This window comes from Nylanderia fulva, unplaced genomic scaffold (assembly GCF_048542155.1).
Source record: "Nylanderia fulva isolate GAGA-0341 unplaced genomic scaffold, ASM4854215v1 Scaffold16, whole genome shotgun sequence".
NCBI lineage: Eukaryota > Metazoa > Arthropoda > Insecta > Hymenoptera > Formicidae > Nylanderia > Nylanderia fulva.
The window spans coordinates 378459-393478 of record NW_028189835.1 but is presented as its reverse complement, the minus strand read 5'-3'; the positions used below and the strand labels follow the sequence as shown (position 1 = coordinate 393478).

General features: G+C 30.6%; 1 protein-coding gene across 2 annotated transcripts in view; it reads left to right on the top strand.

Moving 5' to 3' along the window:
* The first annotated feature begins 1684 nt into the window (after positions 1-1684).
* stumps (DBB domain-containing protein stumps) overlaps positions 1685-15020 on the top strand; it is a 28745-nt gene continuing 15409 nt past the window's right edge. The window contains exons 1-6 of one of the 2 annotated variants that reach the window (XM_029317789.2): positions 1685-1927; positions 2060-2552; positions 6878-6931; positions 8564-8972; positions 9971-10165; positions 10785-11056. In XM_029317789.2, the coding sequence (XP_029173622.2) occupies positions 6922-6931; positions 8564-8972; positions 9971-10165; positions 10785-11056 (886 nt within the window). In that variant the 5' untranslated portion in view covers positions 1685-1927; positions 2060-2552; positions 6878-6921. Of the gene's footprint in view, positions 2553-6877; positions 6932-8563; positions 8973-9970; positions 10166-10784; positions 11057-15020 lie in introns of both variants that reach the window. The other variant, XM_029317790.2, reaches the window with a different exon arrangement.

The window sequence follows — 15020 nt, the reverse complement described above, 5'->3', positions numbered from 1 at the left end:
TGAAAATAATTTTGTTTTAAATATATCTAAAAAATAAAATTATATATTCGTGACTTATCTAGATATAATTTCCAGATAATATTATTTTTAAAACTATTTATGTAAACACAGTTATAAAAAAATATAAATTATAAAAGGAATATAAAAATATATTCATATTTTTATTTATAAGTTTTTATCGCTTGCTGCTTAAGTTTTACTACCAATTAATTATTTTTATGTGCCATGACTCTACACCAAATTATCTGAACATTATTCCAGATAATTTAGTAAAGGTAACTTTACTAAATTATCTAAAATTTAATAAAAATAACTTTGTTTATGTAAGCTGCAGATATAGATAATACATATTTTTAGATAAGGTGACACCAAAGTTTTATCCAGCTAATCATCTATATAATTTTATTTAGATAACAGCAAATAACACTGTCTACACTAATACACCTTTCACCTCTTACGTTTTGCGACCAAATCAAGAAGCAATCACTACTGACCGTCACGGTATAGTACCGCTCGAAGAGCTTTACGAGACACGTGTCGAAAGGGTCGAACCCTTTTCACCGCTCGAGAAGATACGCTCACAGGAAACACATGCTCCGCTTCGTTTCCGCACGCATATGCGTGACAGACACGCAGCATGCACGCGCGGCACTACCTCAACAGAGATTGCTAAATACTCGCACTATATATATATATATATATATATATATATATATATTTTAAATATCTGTAAAGAACCGTACCAATATTTAAACTCCCCGATTTTTATTAATTTGAACAAATTCGCCCAAAAATATGTAAATTCATCTTAGATATAAGATAAAAATGATTTTGTTTTAATTTTATCTCAAAAACAAAGTTATATGGCGAATCATCTAGATAATTTCCAGATAATATTAGTTTTAAGGCTGCTTTATGAACACAGTTATAAAAAAATTTAAATTACAAAAAGGATATAGAAAAAAAAGTATGTTGCGAAAAAAAGAGTCACGCCTGAAAGGGGATACTGACTGTGTTTTGTCGATAAATATTATTTTTATTTAACTATAATATTTATTGGCTATACAGAATGAAAAATCTTTTATTAGAATTCAACAAATCTAGGTTACTATATATGTATATAAAAAAATGAAAAAGCTAAATAATTAGTTTTTTATCAGTCTTTTACACTGGGTCGATCTAACTTAAACAATAAGAAAACTGTAATTATGTAACTTTCTTGGTTTCTTTTAATATACACATATATAGTAACCCAGATTTGTTATTATAAATATTTTCATTCTAGTAAAGGATTTTTCATTCCGCATATCCAATAACACAAGTTAAATGAAAATCATATTTGTCGATCCAATTTACTGAAAAAAATACACAAGATTAATTTCCAACAATATTCTCGCCACGTGTCCCGGGACATTCTAGCTGTCAAACGATAACGAATAGGACGAATCTTCCTATTAAACGAGAGAAAGAAAAAATGGTGCGAGGGTCAAGAAGAAGCCACGTGAGTTTCTTTATCGTACGCGGGTCGTCCTTCGGCGTCCCAACACTTTCCCGTCCTTGTCTATCCCGAAATAACATTTCGCTACGAAGCATACATGGGCGTTTCTTCGTACGATTGCCAGATGCGTGGGTGGTGGCAGCGAAGAAGAGAAGGAGAGCATAGAAGAGCGATCATATGGTAGTGCAGCCGATGTGTGGGGCTCCCTCCAGGTCTGGCCTGTCAGTTCTTCATGAAGTGTTGCGCCGTACCCGTGCATGATCCCTGACCGAGCATGACCCTGACGAAGTTTGCGAAATCTCAACGTTAAACGTTCACTTGGAGGCTACGAAAAAGACTTTCTTCCCCTAGTGAGCTTTTCTATGGAGATGGGTGCAACAGAGATGACTTTGGAGTGTACGAAGCGTGAAAAAGAAGAGAGAACTGCAGGTTTAATGTTTGTTTCCTGATCAAGTGCTACGGAATCGGAAATGATCGGTGTCATGGATCGCAACCGATTATATTAATTAAATGCCAAGCAAATTGTGTGAATATATCTAATGATTGGGAAAATTGTTTCAGTTGTTTTCTTACACCAATCGTATGTTATGCAGAAAATGTACTTGAAGAAATCTTGAAGCAATCATCGATCGTCTCGATGAATGAATCACATTCTCGAATATTGCTCATCGACAATTGAGACTGAATCAAATATATAATCTCTTTACATTGAAATTTTTCATGTAATCATTGGATATTGAAATCCTGAATTTTTAAGTATGAAAATGCTTAGTGATTGAAGATTATAAGATAGAGATAGAGACGAATATTAATATTAATATTTTACGTACAATTCAAGAGAAGAGAAAAAAGAAGAAGTAAAAATGAGAATTGGCAATTTTTTTAGAAGCAATGAAAAAGTACTCATTTATTTCAGTGTTGAAATAATGAATGAAAAATGTGGTTTGTTGCAAACTTCTTCTCTTTCGAGATCTTAATTTAAAAGATTTCAAACAAATTATAGAAAAAAAAACTCAACACTAATGCAAGCAATATTAACAGCAAAGCACTGAAGGTGAGTTTGCAGATCACGTACTAAACAAATTAGTTAAAACATTTATATTTGCATATTTGTATTTTCTAGGACCTATGTAAATTTAGTTCTTATTTTTACATTTTTTTTTAAATATTATTATTACATACATCAATGTTTACTTTATGCATTAATATATTTAAACTTGTATGGAAAAAGAATAACTTGAATGAATATTCTATCGATAACAAAATAATCTACATATAATTATTTTTAATAAACCAATCTATATACAGTTTCTACATAAAAAATATTCTCATTTTTTTATTTAACATTGACTCCAATATGTAAATTAGACACGATTATATTTTATATCAGTTTATATTTAGTTTCTTTATAAACCTTGAAAAATACAATATAAAGTAAAAATAAGAAAAAGGAAACAATATAAATTTTAAATCACTGAATATAAAAATTAATAATGCACAATACATACCTGCAAATATATAAAAATTAAGTCTTAAATTTATAAAAATCTTTTCCTTATAAATAACCCTCTGGCACTATTAAATTAACTTATCTTATCTTTAAAAGAACCATCGAAAAATGTGAAAAAATTTCCAGAATAATAAGAGAAACTCCATGTGAGTCAAAAGCGCAATTAAAAAAAAAACAATCAAGCGAAGGCGCCGAGCGTCCGTTCTTTTCCACACAGAAAGGAAAGAACTTCTCAATTATACTTGAAACTAAAGCGCGTCTTTATGTGGTCTCGAACAAGGCGCTACATTCTAGATATAGCGTGTGCCGCACATGTGCGCGCTTTTACAGGGGCACGTGCACCACCGGATACAGGCTCCTTTTTATCGGGCCCGTACTACCTCGGTGCAGGTGCAGTTGCAGGGCGCGATGCAACGCAATGCAGTCCTCCGCGACGGAAGGAACGGGCCTCTATTAATAGCCGCGAATGCGCGTGATTTGTTCGAGAAACCCGCGCGTTTACACGCAGCTATATGGATACGCGATACAATACGAGCTTTTGCAAAATATCATGTATATTTTTAGCATTTTTTCAGAATTTTATTTTTCACGAGTCAAGTAGTTGCGAGTTTCTGCAGAATTATTCGCGGCGTTCGTGCGAACCAACTTGTAGGAAATAATAAAAGTAAAATAAAATACGTCACGTCGCACGTGAAAAATCTCTTGTTTATAAAATATGTACATAATTCATTTATATGCACAGTCACTTATAACAAATTTGATTGGATAAACTACTGCGCATCAGGACACATTAAAAAAGCTATTGTATTCAAATTTACAATAGCATAAGTAATTACAACAGTAAGAGAATTAATACTACAAGTTGTTATTATTATTATATAATATGGGTGATAATAAGTCGTAATATTTATTATCTTATTATTTTAATTTTAATTACTTATAATAGTGTAAATTTGTATGCATACAACAACCTTTAACGTGCACCAACATATGCATTAGTTATCTCTCTCTCTCTGTTGAAAGAAATAAATTGTAAAACATGATAAATATATCTTAAATTGATGATTCTTATAGCTTCACCTTTTTTATAAATTCTTAATAATATATGTGCTTCATAAAAATTTTTAAAATAGTCGCATTTTTTAAAAGAACTATTTTTATTTCTTTCGCTCCCTATTTGGGTGAAAGAGTATATGAAAACGCTTGACTTTTCATGGGTACAATCACCCTTTTTCCCTCTCTCTCTCTCTCTCTCTCTTTCTTTCTACCTCTCTATTTATCTCTGCCTCTACCAGGCACGTTCTGCCTCTCCCAGTTGTACGAAAATAGAGACTGCCATCGTTGCAGCAACTATGAGGGCAGAAAATTGTCGCGGAGTCGCGTGTATTCGTTGAACTAAATTCGAGGAAACGCACAGATTCCCGCTTAATTTCATCAATTACAATCAGTGAATTGAGGCCAATAACGATCATATAAGTTTAATATAATTCAAGAAAAATTATTGCAATTTTTCGTGCAAAAATAGCTCTGTCACGATTTGTCGATAATAAAAAAAACTAAATTATAAATTTCAAGTTAATTAAATTTTTCAAAAACATTAAACGTTAACTATAATTATACATATTAGCATCAATCTTTTTTTGTGCGCACGTTGAAGGTATGAAAATTTTATTTAGTACAAATTTCATAATAAAGGGATTAAAAAAAAAATAAGCGTGTTTGATCAAAATATATGGCTGCCTCCATTCAGAACGATTTTACAGAAAATTTATCTGTTTGATAATTTTTCCAAATGATTATATAAAAAATAAATTGAAATACGAGATACAAGGATGTTTATTTACGAGGTTGGCTTTATAGAAAAGAATCTGTTGGTTAAAAGAGAGATTTCCTCGTACAAAGCACCGTGATAGGTATCGTTGTCCATAACAGCAGCGGATGAGACACGGAGGACAACGTGATGCAGAGAACAACTTGATAATGTCGCGTGCATAACATGTGAATGAGTTCGCTCTCGACCCCCATTTCTCCACCCTCTTCTGCGTGTAAGTGTAAACGGGTCGTGAGAGACGATGCGCGCCTCTCTCACCGTGCTAAATATATAATATTCGCGCGTATTTTCAGCGATGAATGAAAGCGCCGACAGACAGTCGTAGATTTTCCCGCCTATGATTTTCTCAATCGAAAGGGAAAGAGTCCCGACCGTGATAACGATCTCTCGGACGTTCCAAATTTCTATAGTTTTCGCCACGTCCTGCCTGAGGGCGAGTCAAAAATAACGCGGGAAATAAACATGATTTATACTCGGAAGACAATTCAAAAGTTTGTTCACAGGACAAAATTTATTAGACACAAAACACACTTTTGATAAAGAAACTGATCTGTTGATAGATATTTTCATAATGTAAAAAATAAATAAGTAAATAATTAAATTAATGTTGAGGAGTTGTCTCTCTCAAATAATTTTATGAAATATATATCTAATAATTAACTAATAAATAATTAATGAAATAAATAATTAATTAAATAAATAATTAATTAATTAATTAATAAACAAATATGATTTATACTTGGAAGACAATTCAAAAGTTTGTTCAGGACAAAATTTATTAGACACAAAACACTTTTGGTAGAGAAACTGGTCTGTTGATAGATATTTTCATAATGGAAAAAATAAATAAATAAATAATTAAATTAATGTTGAGGAGTTATCTCTCTCAAATAATTTTATGAAATATATATCTAATAATTAACTAATAAATAATTAATAAAATAAATAATTAATTAAATAAATAAATCATTAATTAATAAATAAACAAATATGATTTATACTTGGAAGACAATTCAAAAGTTTGTTCAAGACAAAATTTATAGACACAAAACACACTTTTGGTAGAGAAACTGGTCTGTTGATAGATATTTTCATAATGGAAAAAATAAATAAATAAATAATTAAATTAATTTTGAGGAGTTGTCTCTCTCAAATAATTTTATGAAATATATATCTAATAATTAACTAATGAATAATTAATAAAATAAATAATTAATTAAATAAATAAATAATTAATTAATTAATAAACAAATATGATTTATACTTGGAAGACAATTCAAAAGTTTGTTCAAGGCCAATTTATAGACACAAAACACACTTTTGTTAGAGAAACTGGTCTGTTGATAGGTATTTTCATAATGGAAAAAATAAATAAGTAAATAATTAAATTAATTTTGAGGAGTTGTCTCTTTCAAATAATTTTATGAAATATATATCTAATAATTAACTAATGAATAATTAATGAAATAAATAATTAATTAAATAAATAAATAATTAATTAATTAATAAACAACTATGATTTATACTTGAAAGACAATTCAAAAGTTTGTTCAGGACAAAATTTATAGACACAAAACACACTTTTGGTAGAGAAACTGGTCTGTTGATAGATATTTTCATAATGGAAAAAATAAATAAATAAATAATTAAATTAATGTTGAGGAGTTGTCCCTCTCAAATAATTTTATGAAATATATATCTAATAATTAACTAATGAATAATTAATAAAATAAATAATTAATTAAATAAATAAATAATTAATTAATAAATAAACAAATATGATTTATACTTGAAAGACAATTTAAAAGCTTGTTTAGGAAGAAATTTGTAGCTACAAAACACACTTTTGGTAGAAAAACTGTTCTGTTGATAAATATTTTCATAATGTAAAAAATAAATAAGTAAATAATTAAATTAATTTTGAGGAGTTGTCTCTCTCAAATAATTTTATAAAATATATATCTAATAATTTTACTCTTTTTTTTCCGTTTCTCTGAAATATTTGCATACAATAACATAAATTTATTTTATATTGCAGGTATTCGCGGCATCCAGCTGAACGTTCCTATAGAAAATATCATCATGGCAGTCGGTGAGTTTTATTTTTTCCCGATGCAGCAATTGCAAAGATCGGTAGAGATTGCATACAGATTTTAACGATGCGACATTCGGTACGCGAGTCACGCCGTTTACGCATAATCACGCGTCTCTCACATCTCTCATTTTCCTTCGCAGACGAACGATAGTAGCCTACCCGCAACATTTGTTGGACAAAACCGCAAGCCATAATTCACAATGTAATTTCACGCAGTGTCAGATTTCAATTCACGATGTTAATACGTATACGTAATGACACAAGAAATTCGGGGATACTCTTCTATTTTTCTCGTATCCAATTAAATTCCTTCGATTCAATTAATTATATAATTTATTAATTATTTAAATTAAAGATCAAATTATTTGTCGAGATATTTTTCTCTTTAAAATGTAGAAAAATTTAATATAATTTATACGAAAAAAAAAAGAATTTTCCGACACAGCATCATTAGATAACCCTAGAGTCTAGAGTATCGAGAAGTTCCAAATGAGAAAAAATAAAATGTTATAACTTAATGCAAATCTAATTTTGTTAAAAACAATTTTTTTTTTAATTAAAAAATATAAAATAAAAAAAATTTTGAAAAATTATTACCTACTAATTTCTAATATAATTATAATATTAAAAAAAAGTTTTCTTAATAAAAAATATTAAACAAGAAAGAAGACTTCGCATCGCGTTTGGATCTTAATTAACCCGCTTTTAAAAATATATATAATAAAAAATCGCGATCAAGAGAAACTCGTAATAAAATACAACTAAATAAGAATAGATAAAAAAATGTCGTACAAATATAACTTGCATAAACATTTATCCAATTAATGCCCGTTGTCGGGGATTAAGAGCGCGAATATTGCAAATCGGGGTGATGTATTTCCGGTGCGGCTACTACGTATTCCTGCCGAGGCTCTCTAGGTGGAGAGGGAACAATGCAACGTCCGGTTCGGTGTATCCCCCCACCATGGTCGAATCCAATGGTAATCGTAGGAAGGCTCGTTCATGGTGTCCCATGAACGTAATTCAGCTCCCACAGTCACAGGTAGACCCTCTATTAGCATAGTCGCGGCTAAACGCGGACGTGATAACCGGCAACGTGATAAGCGCGACATCGTTAAATGGCACATTTCAATGCAGATTAGAGGGACATTTTTTGTGCAAAATCGGGTTGAAAGAATTGCGCGCGTAGCATTCAGATAACTCTGTATTTTTGAATGCAGCGCGAATAAAAATTGATTTCATCGGACTAATTAATCAATTAATTCCCTCCCTTCAGTTTTTTTTTAATTAAAAAATATGAAATAAAAAAAATTTTGAAAAATCATTACTAATTTCTAATATAAAAATTGTAATATTAAAAAAAAGTTTTCTTAATAAAAAATATTTAACAAGAAAGAAGTTCCTTTGAACGTGCTGTATGCAACAATTTTTAATTATACGAGTTATATAATATGACGTATTTTTTGTATGATGGAGATATTTCATGGGAATTCGCGGAATTTTGTAATAAAAATTGCGGAGCTCAAAATAAATAAATAAATAATTTTTGCGCAGAGAAGAGAATATAACGAATCAGTGCGAGATCGAGTGCTTGTGTGACCCGGATCCGTCCGATCCGCATGTTCACAGATAACCCGTCGTACTTCTCGCTGTCCGGCGGGGCACCGTCGTCGACGAAGCCGACGACGACGACGTTGACGTCCCCGTTGAGGTCGCCCAGAGGTCACGGCGGCGGCTTCTCCGCCTTGTTTCGACGGAGAGCCTGCGGCAAGATGGGCGCGGCTTCCTCCCAGAGTGGCATCTCCGAATCCACGTCCAGCGTGCACCACGAGAGCCGCAGCAACGTCTCGGGGACGTCGACGCCGGAAGAACGAGTCCCGATGCTGTCGCGAAATGGCGCGGTCCAGCCGTCCGGCAAGAGGAGAAGCTTCCGGAATCTCTTCAGGTCCGTGAGTGCGAACGCGGACCACCAAAAGTTCCTCAAGGGCGACCCGAGACCGTCCGATGTCGCGCCACCTTCGCCCTATTTGCCTCATAGGTATGTAAATACAGGATTGGGTAAGTTAATGATAAAATTAATTTAAAATATGTGCTAAATTAAAAGGCCAACTTAACGAGCTAATAAGGTGTTAATTAAAAATTTTTTTATTATACGTTATAAAATAATATTACAAATGATAAACGTTTCGACTGTACGAAAATTAATTTAATTAAGTGAAAAATTGTATGAACAAGAAAATAACTCAGTTCAAGTTGAGATTTAATTAATTAACTGAAGGTAAATCAAAAATAACTTTTAAAAATATTATTTATTATAAACTAAAATTTTGCTTGTTAATTCTTTTAAAATATATAATAAGAGATAACAAAGAAATTTTGATTTTTATATAGAAATGTATTTTTTGATCATTACAACTGATGACAAATGAACATAAAAATTAATTGTACTTTAATTTAAAAATGATACGTTTATAATTTGTAAAAAAATAATAATGGTAATCGGAGGTAAAAAAAATTTAACTTGGGAAAAAAGTTAATAAGTTTAACTTTTTTAACTTTTAATTTATTAACTAGTTATTACCCAACCCTGTGTAAATATCACTCTTTCATGAGGATAGAATTCTTTGATAAGATGTTGAAATATAATAAATATATACACTAAAAAGATTATTAAATTAATAAATATTTATTTCAATACTGTTTAATAAATCATTTGTTTGACACAAACAAATATTTATCTGTTTTGAAAAGAATTTTCTCATATCAAATAAATATTATTAGTTTCAAATAAATGATTTATGAGGCAGTATTGAAATAAATATTTATTTGAATTCAATAAACTTTTTCAATGTAATAAATATATATATAATAAATATATACATATAATACATATAATAAATAAATGCAATATTATTGATTTATTTAAATATTGTATAGAATTATATGTATAACTCTTTGGCAAAAAGTACCGATCGCAAATTGCAAGATTCGAACCAGATGAATAATAATGAAAATATTTTTGTCTTGTCGATGCAGATCGCATTCGCATTCCGAGAGAGATCGATATCGTCCTGGTCGAGGCAGAAGAGTCCTGAAATCCGCTAGCGAACTTCTGTCAAACGATATGGTTTACTGTGGTCTAACAGGGGGCAATTCCAAGAATCATAATGGCAGCGATGACAATAGCAATGACGATGACGATACCGTAGAGATCTTCCTGGACGATGCCAGGTTAATACAAAATTATTACTTCATCTATGCGAAAAACGTCATTCTTTATCAATTGTACCATATATGTTTCGTATAATTAAATTTCAAATTATATATATATATATATATACCCATACAACACACAAGTTTGCAGCAATATTGCAACAACAACATTGCAATATTGCACATTGCATAGCAGAAATATTATATAGACATGAATTTGCAATATAGTTTAAACAACGTTGCAGCAACATTTCAGAAATATTATGAAAATAAAATTCACGCAAAAAATATTAGGTATAGAACATTCAGTCCGATCATGTATTTAACACATTTCTAATAATCCAATAGTAATATTACATATTTATTTTATTGCATTATTGCTGCAATGTTATAGAACAATATTACTGAAAACGGACATTTTACCGTTGCTGCAACTTTATAGCAAGATTACTGCAACATACCACAATATTTATACAATATTGTAATATTAAACTATATATAAAATATATATATATATATAGATATGTATAAGAAACAAAAAATATTATGCAAATATATATACGTACATATATATTTCTTTCTTATTACATTATCAAATATAATTGTTTGAAATAAAGTAAGGAAAATTCTTTTTCAGGTATTACAATATTTCCTCCACTTTTCCTACGAGTGGCTCGACCGCTTGCCGAAGAAGACATTCGATCGGCACTTTTCTCGAAAAAGAAGCAAGCATATGTAGTAACACGACTCCTGGACGACAAACGGGAGAATGTAGGAATTTATTAGAAGTGGACGCAATGGCAGCTCCGACATCGGTCGACCAAATTGATGCTCCTTCGTGTAACGAAGACAGACAAACGTCTTGCAACAGGAATAGACGGAGAAGACACAAGAGCTCGTTTAATAAAGGTAAATATCGATTAATATGTGTAGCGATTTTCTTATCGAGTTTAATTTAAGCGTTCTTCAATCATTAAAGCATCATTGATGGGATACATGTTCTTCATGCGCTCTCAATTATTAATTCAATAATATCGCCACGATCATCGGCCAATTGCTCAAAAATTATTATCGGACTAACAAAATTCATTTTAATATGTATTTAATATAAAAGTATTATTTTTTCAAAGTAATGATAAATAAAAAGTTCGAAACTATATTGCGGAAAAATTGCTTCGCAGTCAACAAATCTTATATATTTGAATATAAGATTTTAATTTCAATGAAAAATATTTTTTACCCGCATATAATGCATTTTTGAAATGGCACAAAATTATTGAGGCAATCGCGTGAATTTTTTTCATCGCGGATGATGATGATTATAATTTCTGTGGCGAGAGGAGAGTGCACTTGCGAGAGTGAAGAGTTCTCGCATTCCCACGTTACATCTGTCGCACGCCCGCATGAATCACGCCTGCATGTTATAAAACTCGGAGCATTGCGACACAATTTCGATCGTTTTAACGCATCGATTGTTCGCCAATTTCCATTTAGATGACACTTTCGCGGCTCATTCTGCCTTTAATTATGACACTGCAATAGTGATTGTACTTTTATTGACCAATTTCTATATAAAAAGAACTAAACGCTATATTCTATATATGAGAAAAGAATATAAATTGTCTTTTATTACGAGTTTATTCAATTTTTATTTTTATTTAAGATCAAGCACATTAAATTACACTCCTATTAATGTGAGAAATAATATGAAAATTATCGTTTTAATTAAAAGTCGATATAATATACTTAATCTTAAAAGAATATTAAAATTGATTTGAGAAAACAATAATATGTAATAAAAAAATTTAAGACTCTTTATTATTATTTCGAGAATATATGTATAAAATTGGTTGTTAAATTTTATTTTCTGTAAAAAAAATAATACTTTCTTCTATCGTTATAAATATATTCATATTTCTGTAAATCTTGATCAAGTTAATCAAAAACTATCTATAAACGAGAACATATATTATCAGCAATAATAATAATATTATTAATCATTTAATTCGTACTTAAGAGTTTTTAAAAATAGATATTTTAAATATTGAATATGTTATAATTATACCATTAGTTATTTAACTCGCACAAAATCGGTGAAATCCGAATGAAAGTTAAGCCAAGCAACCAACGAAGAATATCCGGTAATCTCGAGATCGCGTAAGAGATAAAAACAGGGACTTCGCAGATGAACGCGCAGGTCGGATGAGGTCCGGAAGTTCACAACCTTTAGTATTCTACGAACAACTTCGTCCTTTTCCGATGTCATGTCGGATTGCACACACATATGTACGTAGACACGTGCATATGGTCATAAAACTCCAAAATTTACGACGTTACGTGAATAGTTACACGGACAACGGAAGGTTCTCTGATGCATATAAAATCAATTTTTCCTTAATAAAAATGTCTTAGCGTTAGCAGCGTACTAGAAAATTTGTAAGAAAAATTGTAAATTATTTTCGTATATCTCAAGTTTTTAGTTTGCATTGCAATATATTAAATAAAATCCTCATTATTCACTTAAATTTCTACTAAATTTAGTTTCTTTCAAATTTAATAGTAAAATATATAATTTAATAATAAATATTTACATATTATTTTAATAAATATTTTTTTTATTTTATTAAAATAATATATAGATATTTATTATTAAATTATATTTTGCTATTAAATTATTGTAGATATTCTTTTAATAAATAGATTTTTAAAAAGTCGTGTAAATGTCATAATATATTAAAAGCTTCATATAATTTATAACTGTTTAAAATTATTATTTTGATTAATATTATTTGTGCAGAGAATACGTAACTAAGAAACGTTGTTAAAAGATGTAATAAGGTATGATGATACTTCACATGTGTGTGTAAAGCATCAAGCGTATGTCTTAATTAAGAAAGTGAAGTATGTAAGGTTGTAACACATGCTTTTAACAAAGAAGATGCGACCTCGACCAGCATCCGGCCGCTGTTTAATTACAGCCGGAAATGAATCGTAGATATTCATGCAACAAGCAAAAATAGCAATTTTATTTGCATTACCGGCAATAAATCCTGTATAAAATATGTGTAAATAAATAAGACAACGTATATATCTCATGGTAAGCATGATATCTCCGTTATCTCAATTAAATGACTCAACAATTGGGTCAAATCAACACATCCGGTGGAGAGAAATAATATTTATATATCCCTATATATATTCGTTAAATTATATATAAAATGTAATTTTTAATCTGCTTTTTGATAACGTAGAAGAGAATTTTTACGCAAAAAAAAATCAACTTTTGAAATTACTTTAATTCGGATGTATCGAAAAAAAAACCGATTCAACCAAAGTTAACCCATTTTCTTAAAGGTCCATTTATTTACAGAAGGTGAAGAAAGATAGATAATCAAATGTATTTCGAAAGTTTAGATTCGTTTCGGGATGTCTGTTTTCACGTATCTTCCGTTGCAAGCGTTGCAAAGCGTGTCGTTGCCGACACGAAACGGAAATATCCGTCCATATGTTGACACGAGGTCACAGACGGTTATACTGGCGTACGTCTTATAGCCTCATCGAAAGAATACGTTTCTCTTCTACCATCAATTCTCTTTTCTCGTCTGGGGAAAAGACCATATGCCTCGAATTCTATTTTTCCGTCTAAAGGAAAAAGGAATGATTACGTCCGGCTCTTTTGCAATTAAAAAATCTCAACTATAATGAAATATTTCACCTAACTTTATTTATAAAAATATTACTAATTTCTCAATTTTCATCGAAAGAATACGTTTCTCTTCTACCATCAATTTTCTTTTCTCGTCTGGGGAAAAGACCATATGCCTCGAATTCTATTTTTCCATCTAAAGGAAAAAGGAATGATTACGTCCGGCTCTTTTGCAATTAAAAAATCTCAACTATAATGAAATATTTCACCTAACTTTATTTATAAAAATATTATTAATTTCTCAATTTTCAAAGTTAATTTTCTTTAAACATAATCTTGTCCCACGAAATTTGATCTTTTACATATACACATAGGGGAAGAGAGTTATCCCTCTCTAGTTATATTGCTAATAATAAAATCTAATATATGTACGTGCAAGCGAGAGAATTAGTTATGCAACGTTTTTCACATTGACTTGCATAAATTCAAGAAAACGTATTATTCCGTGTTATATATATATTGCAAAGACCAAGTTGCAGCGCACGATATCCAATAAAATGGATGTGCTGAGCGATAAACCGAGTCGCATAAATCTATTGAAAGACAGAGGGGTCAGTAACCGCGAGATTAAGCATTCTGCCAGCATATTCGATTCTATCCTCATATTATTTACCGGTTGTACTTCCTGGTGTTACCCCAGCGCAGATCTAATGCTTCCGGCGCTGACAGTTAACTTCCAGAAGGCGTCACGTTGTACCGATCTCTCCGACATGATAATAAATCATGCTTCAAAAATCATTCCTTCAAAGACCACTCGATTCGATTAATCGGATAAATTTTATGCACATTAATTCAATAGAAATCTTCATAAATATATCGCAATATCTTGAGAACGAAATGTTTTCTTTTTTTATTTTTATTTTCATCTTTATTTTTATCTTGATTTTTTTACCATACACGTATGGATAATAAAAAATTGCCAGATAGCACATCTTCGCGGAATTAATCATCATTAATTATCTTGCTCTCAAACCTCGAGTTCTAAAATTGTGTTAATTAAACCGTTTGGATCGCAGCGGTGTAATTAGTGCAATTAGCGTCTGCGTCTGCATATTGAGTTGTGTTCTACTTGTTGTGTATCTGTGCATTTATTTTATTTGAATTTATTAAGGATTATCATGAGACGGCACGATACGTACATGTATATGTTCGAAGACCGACGAAAAC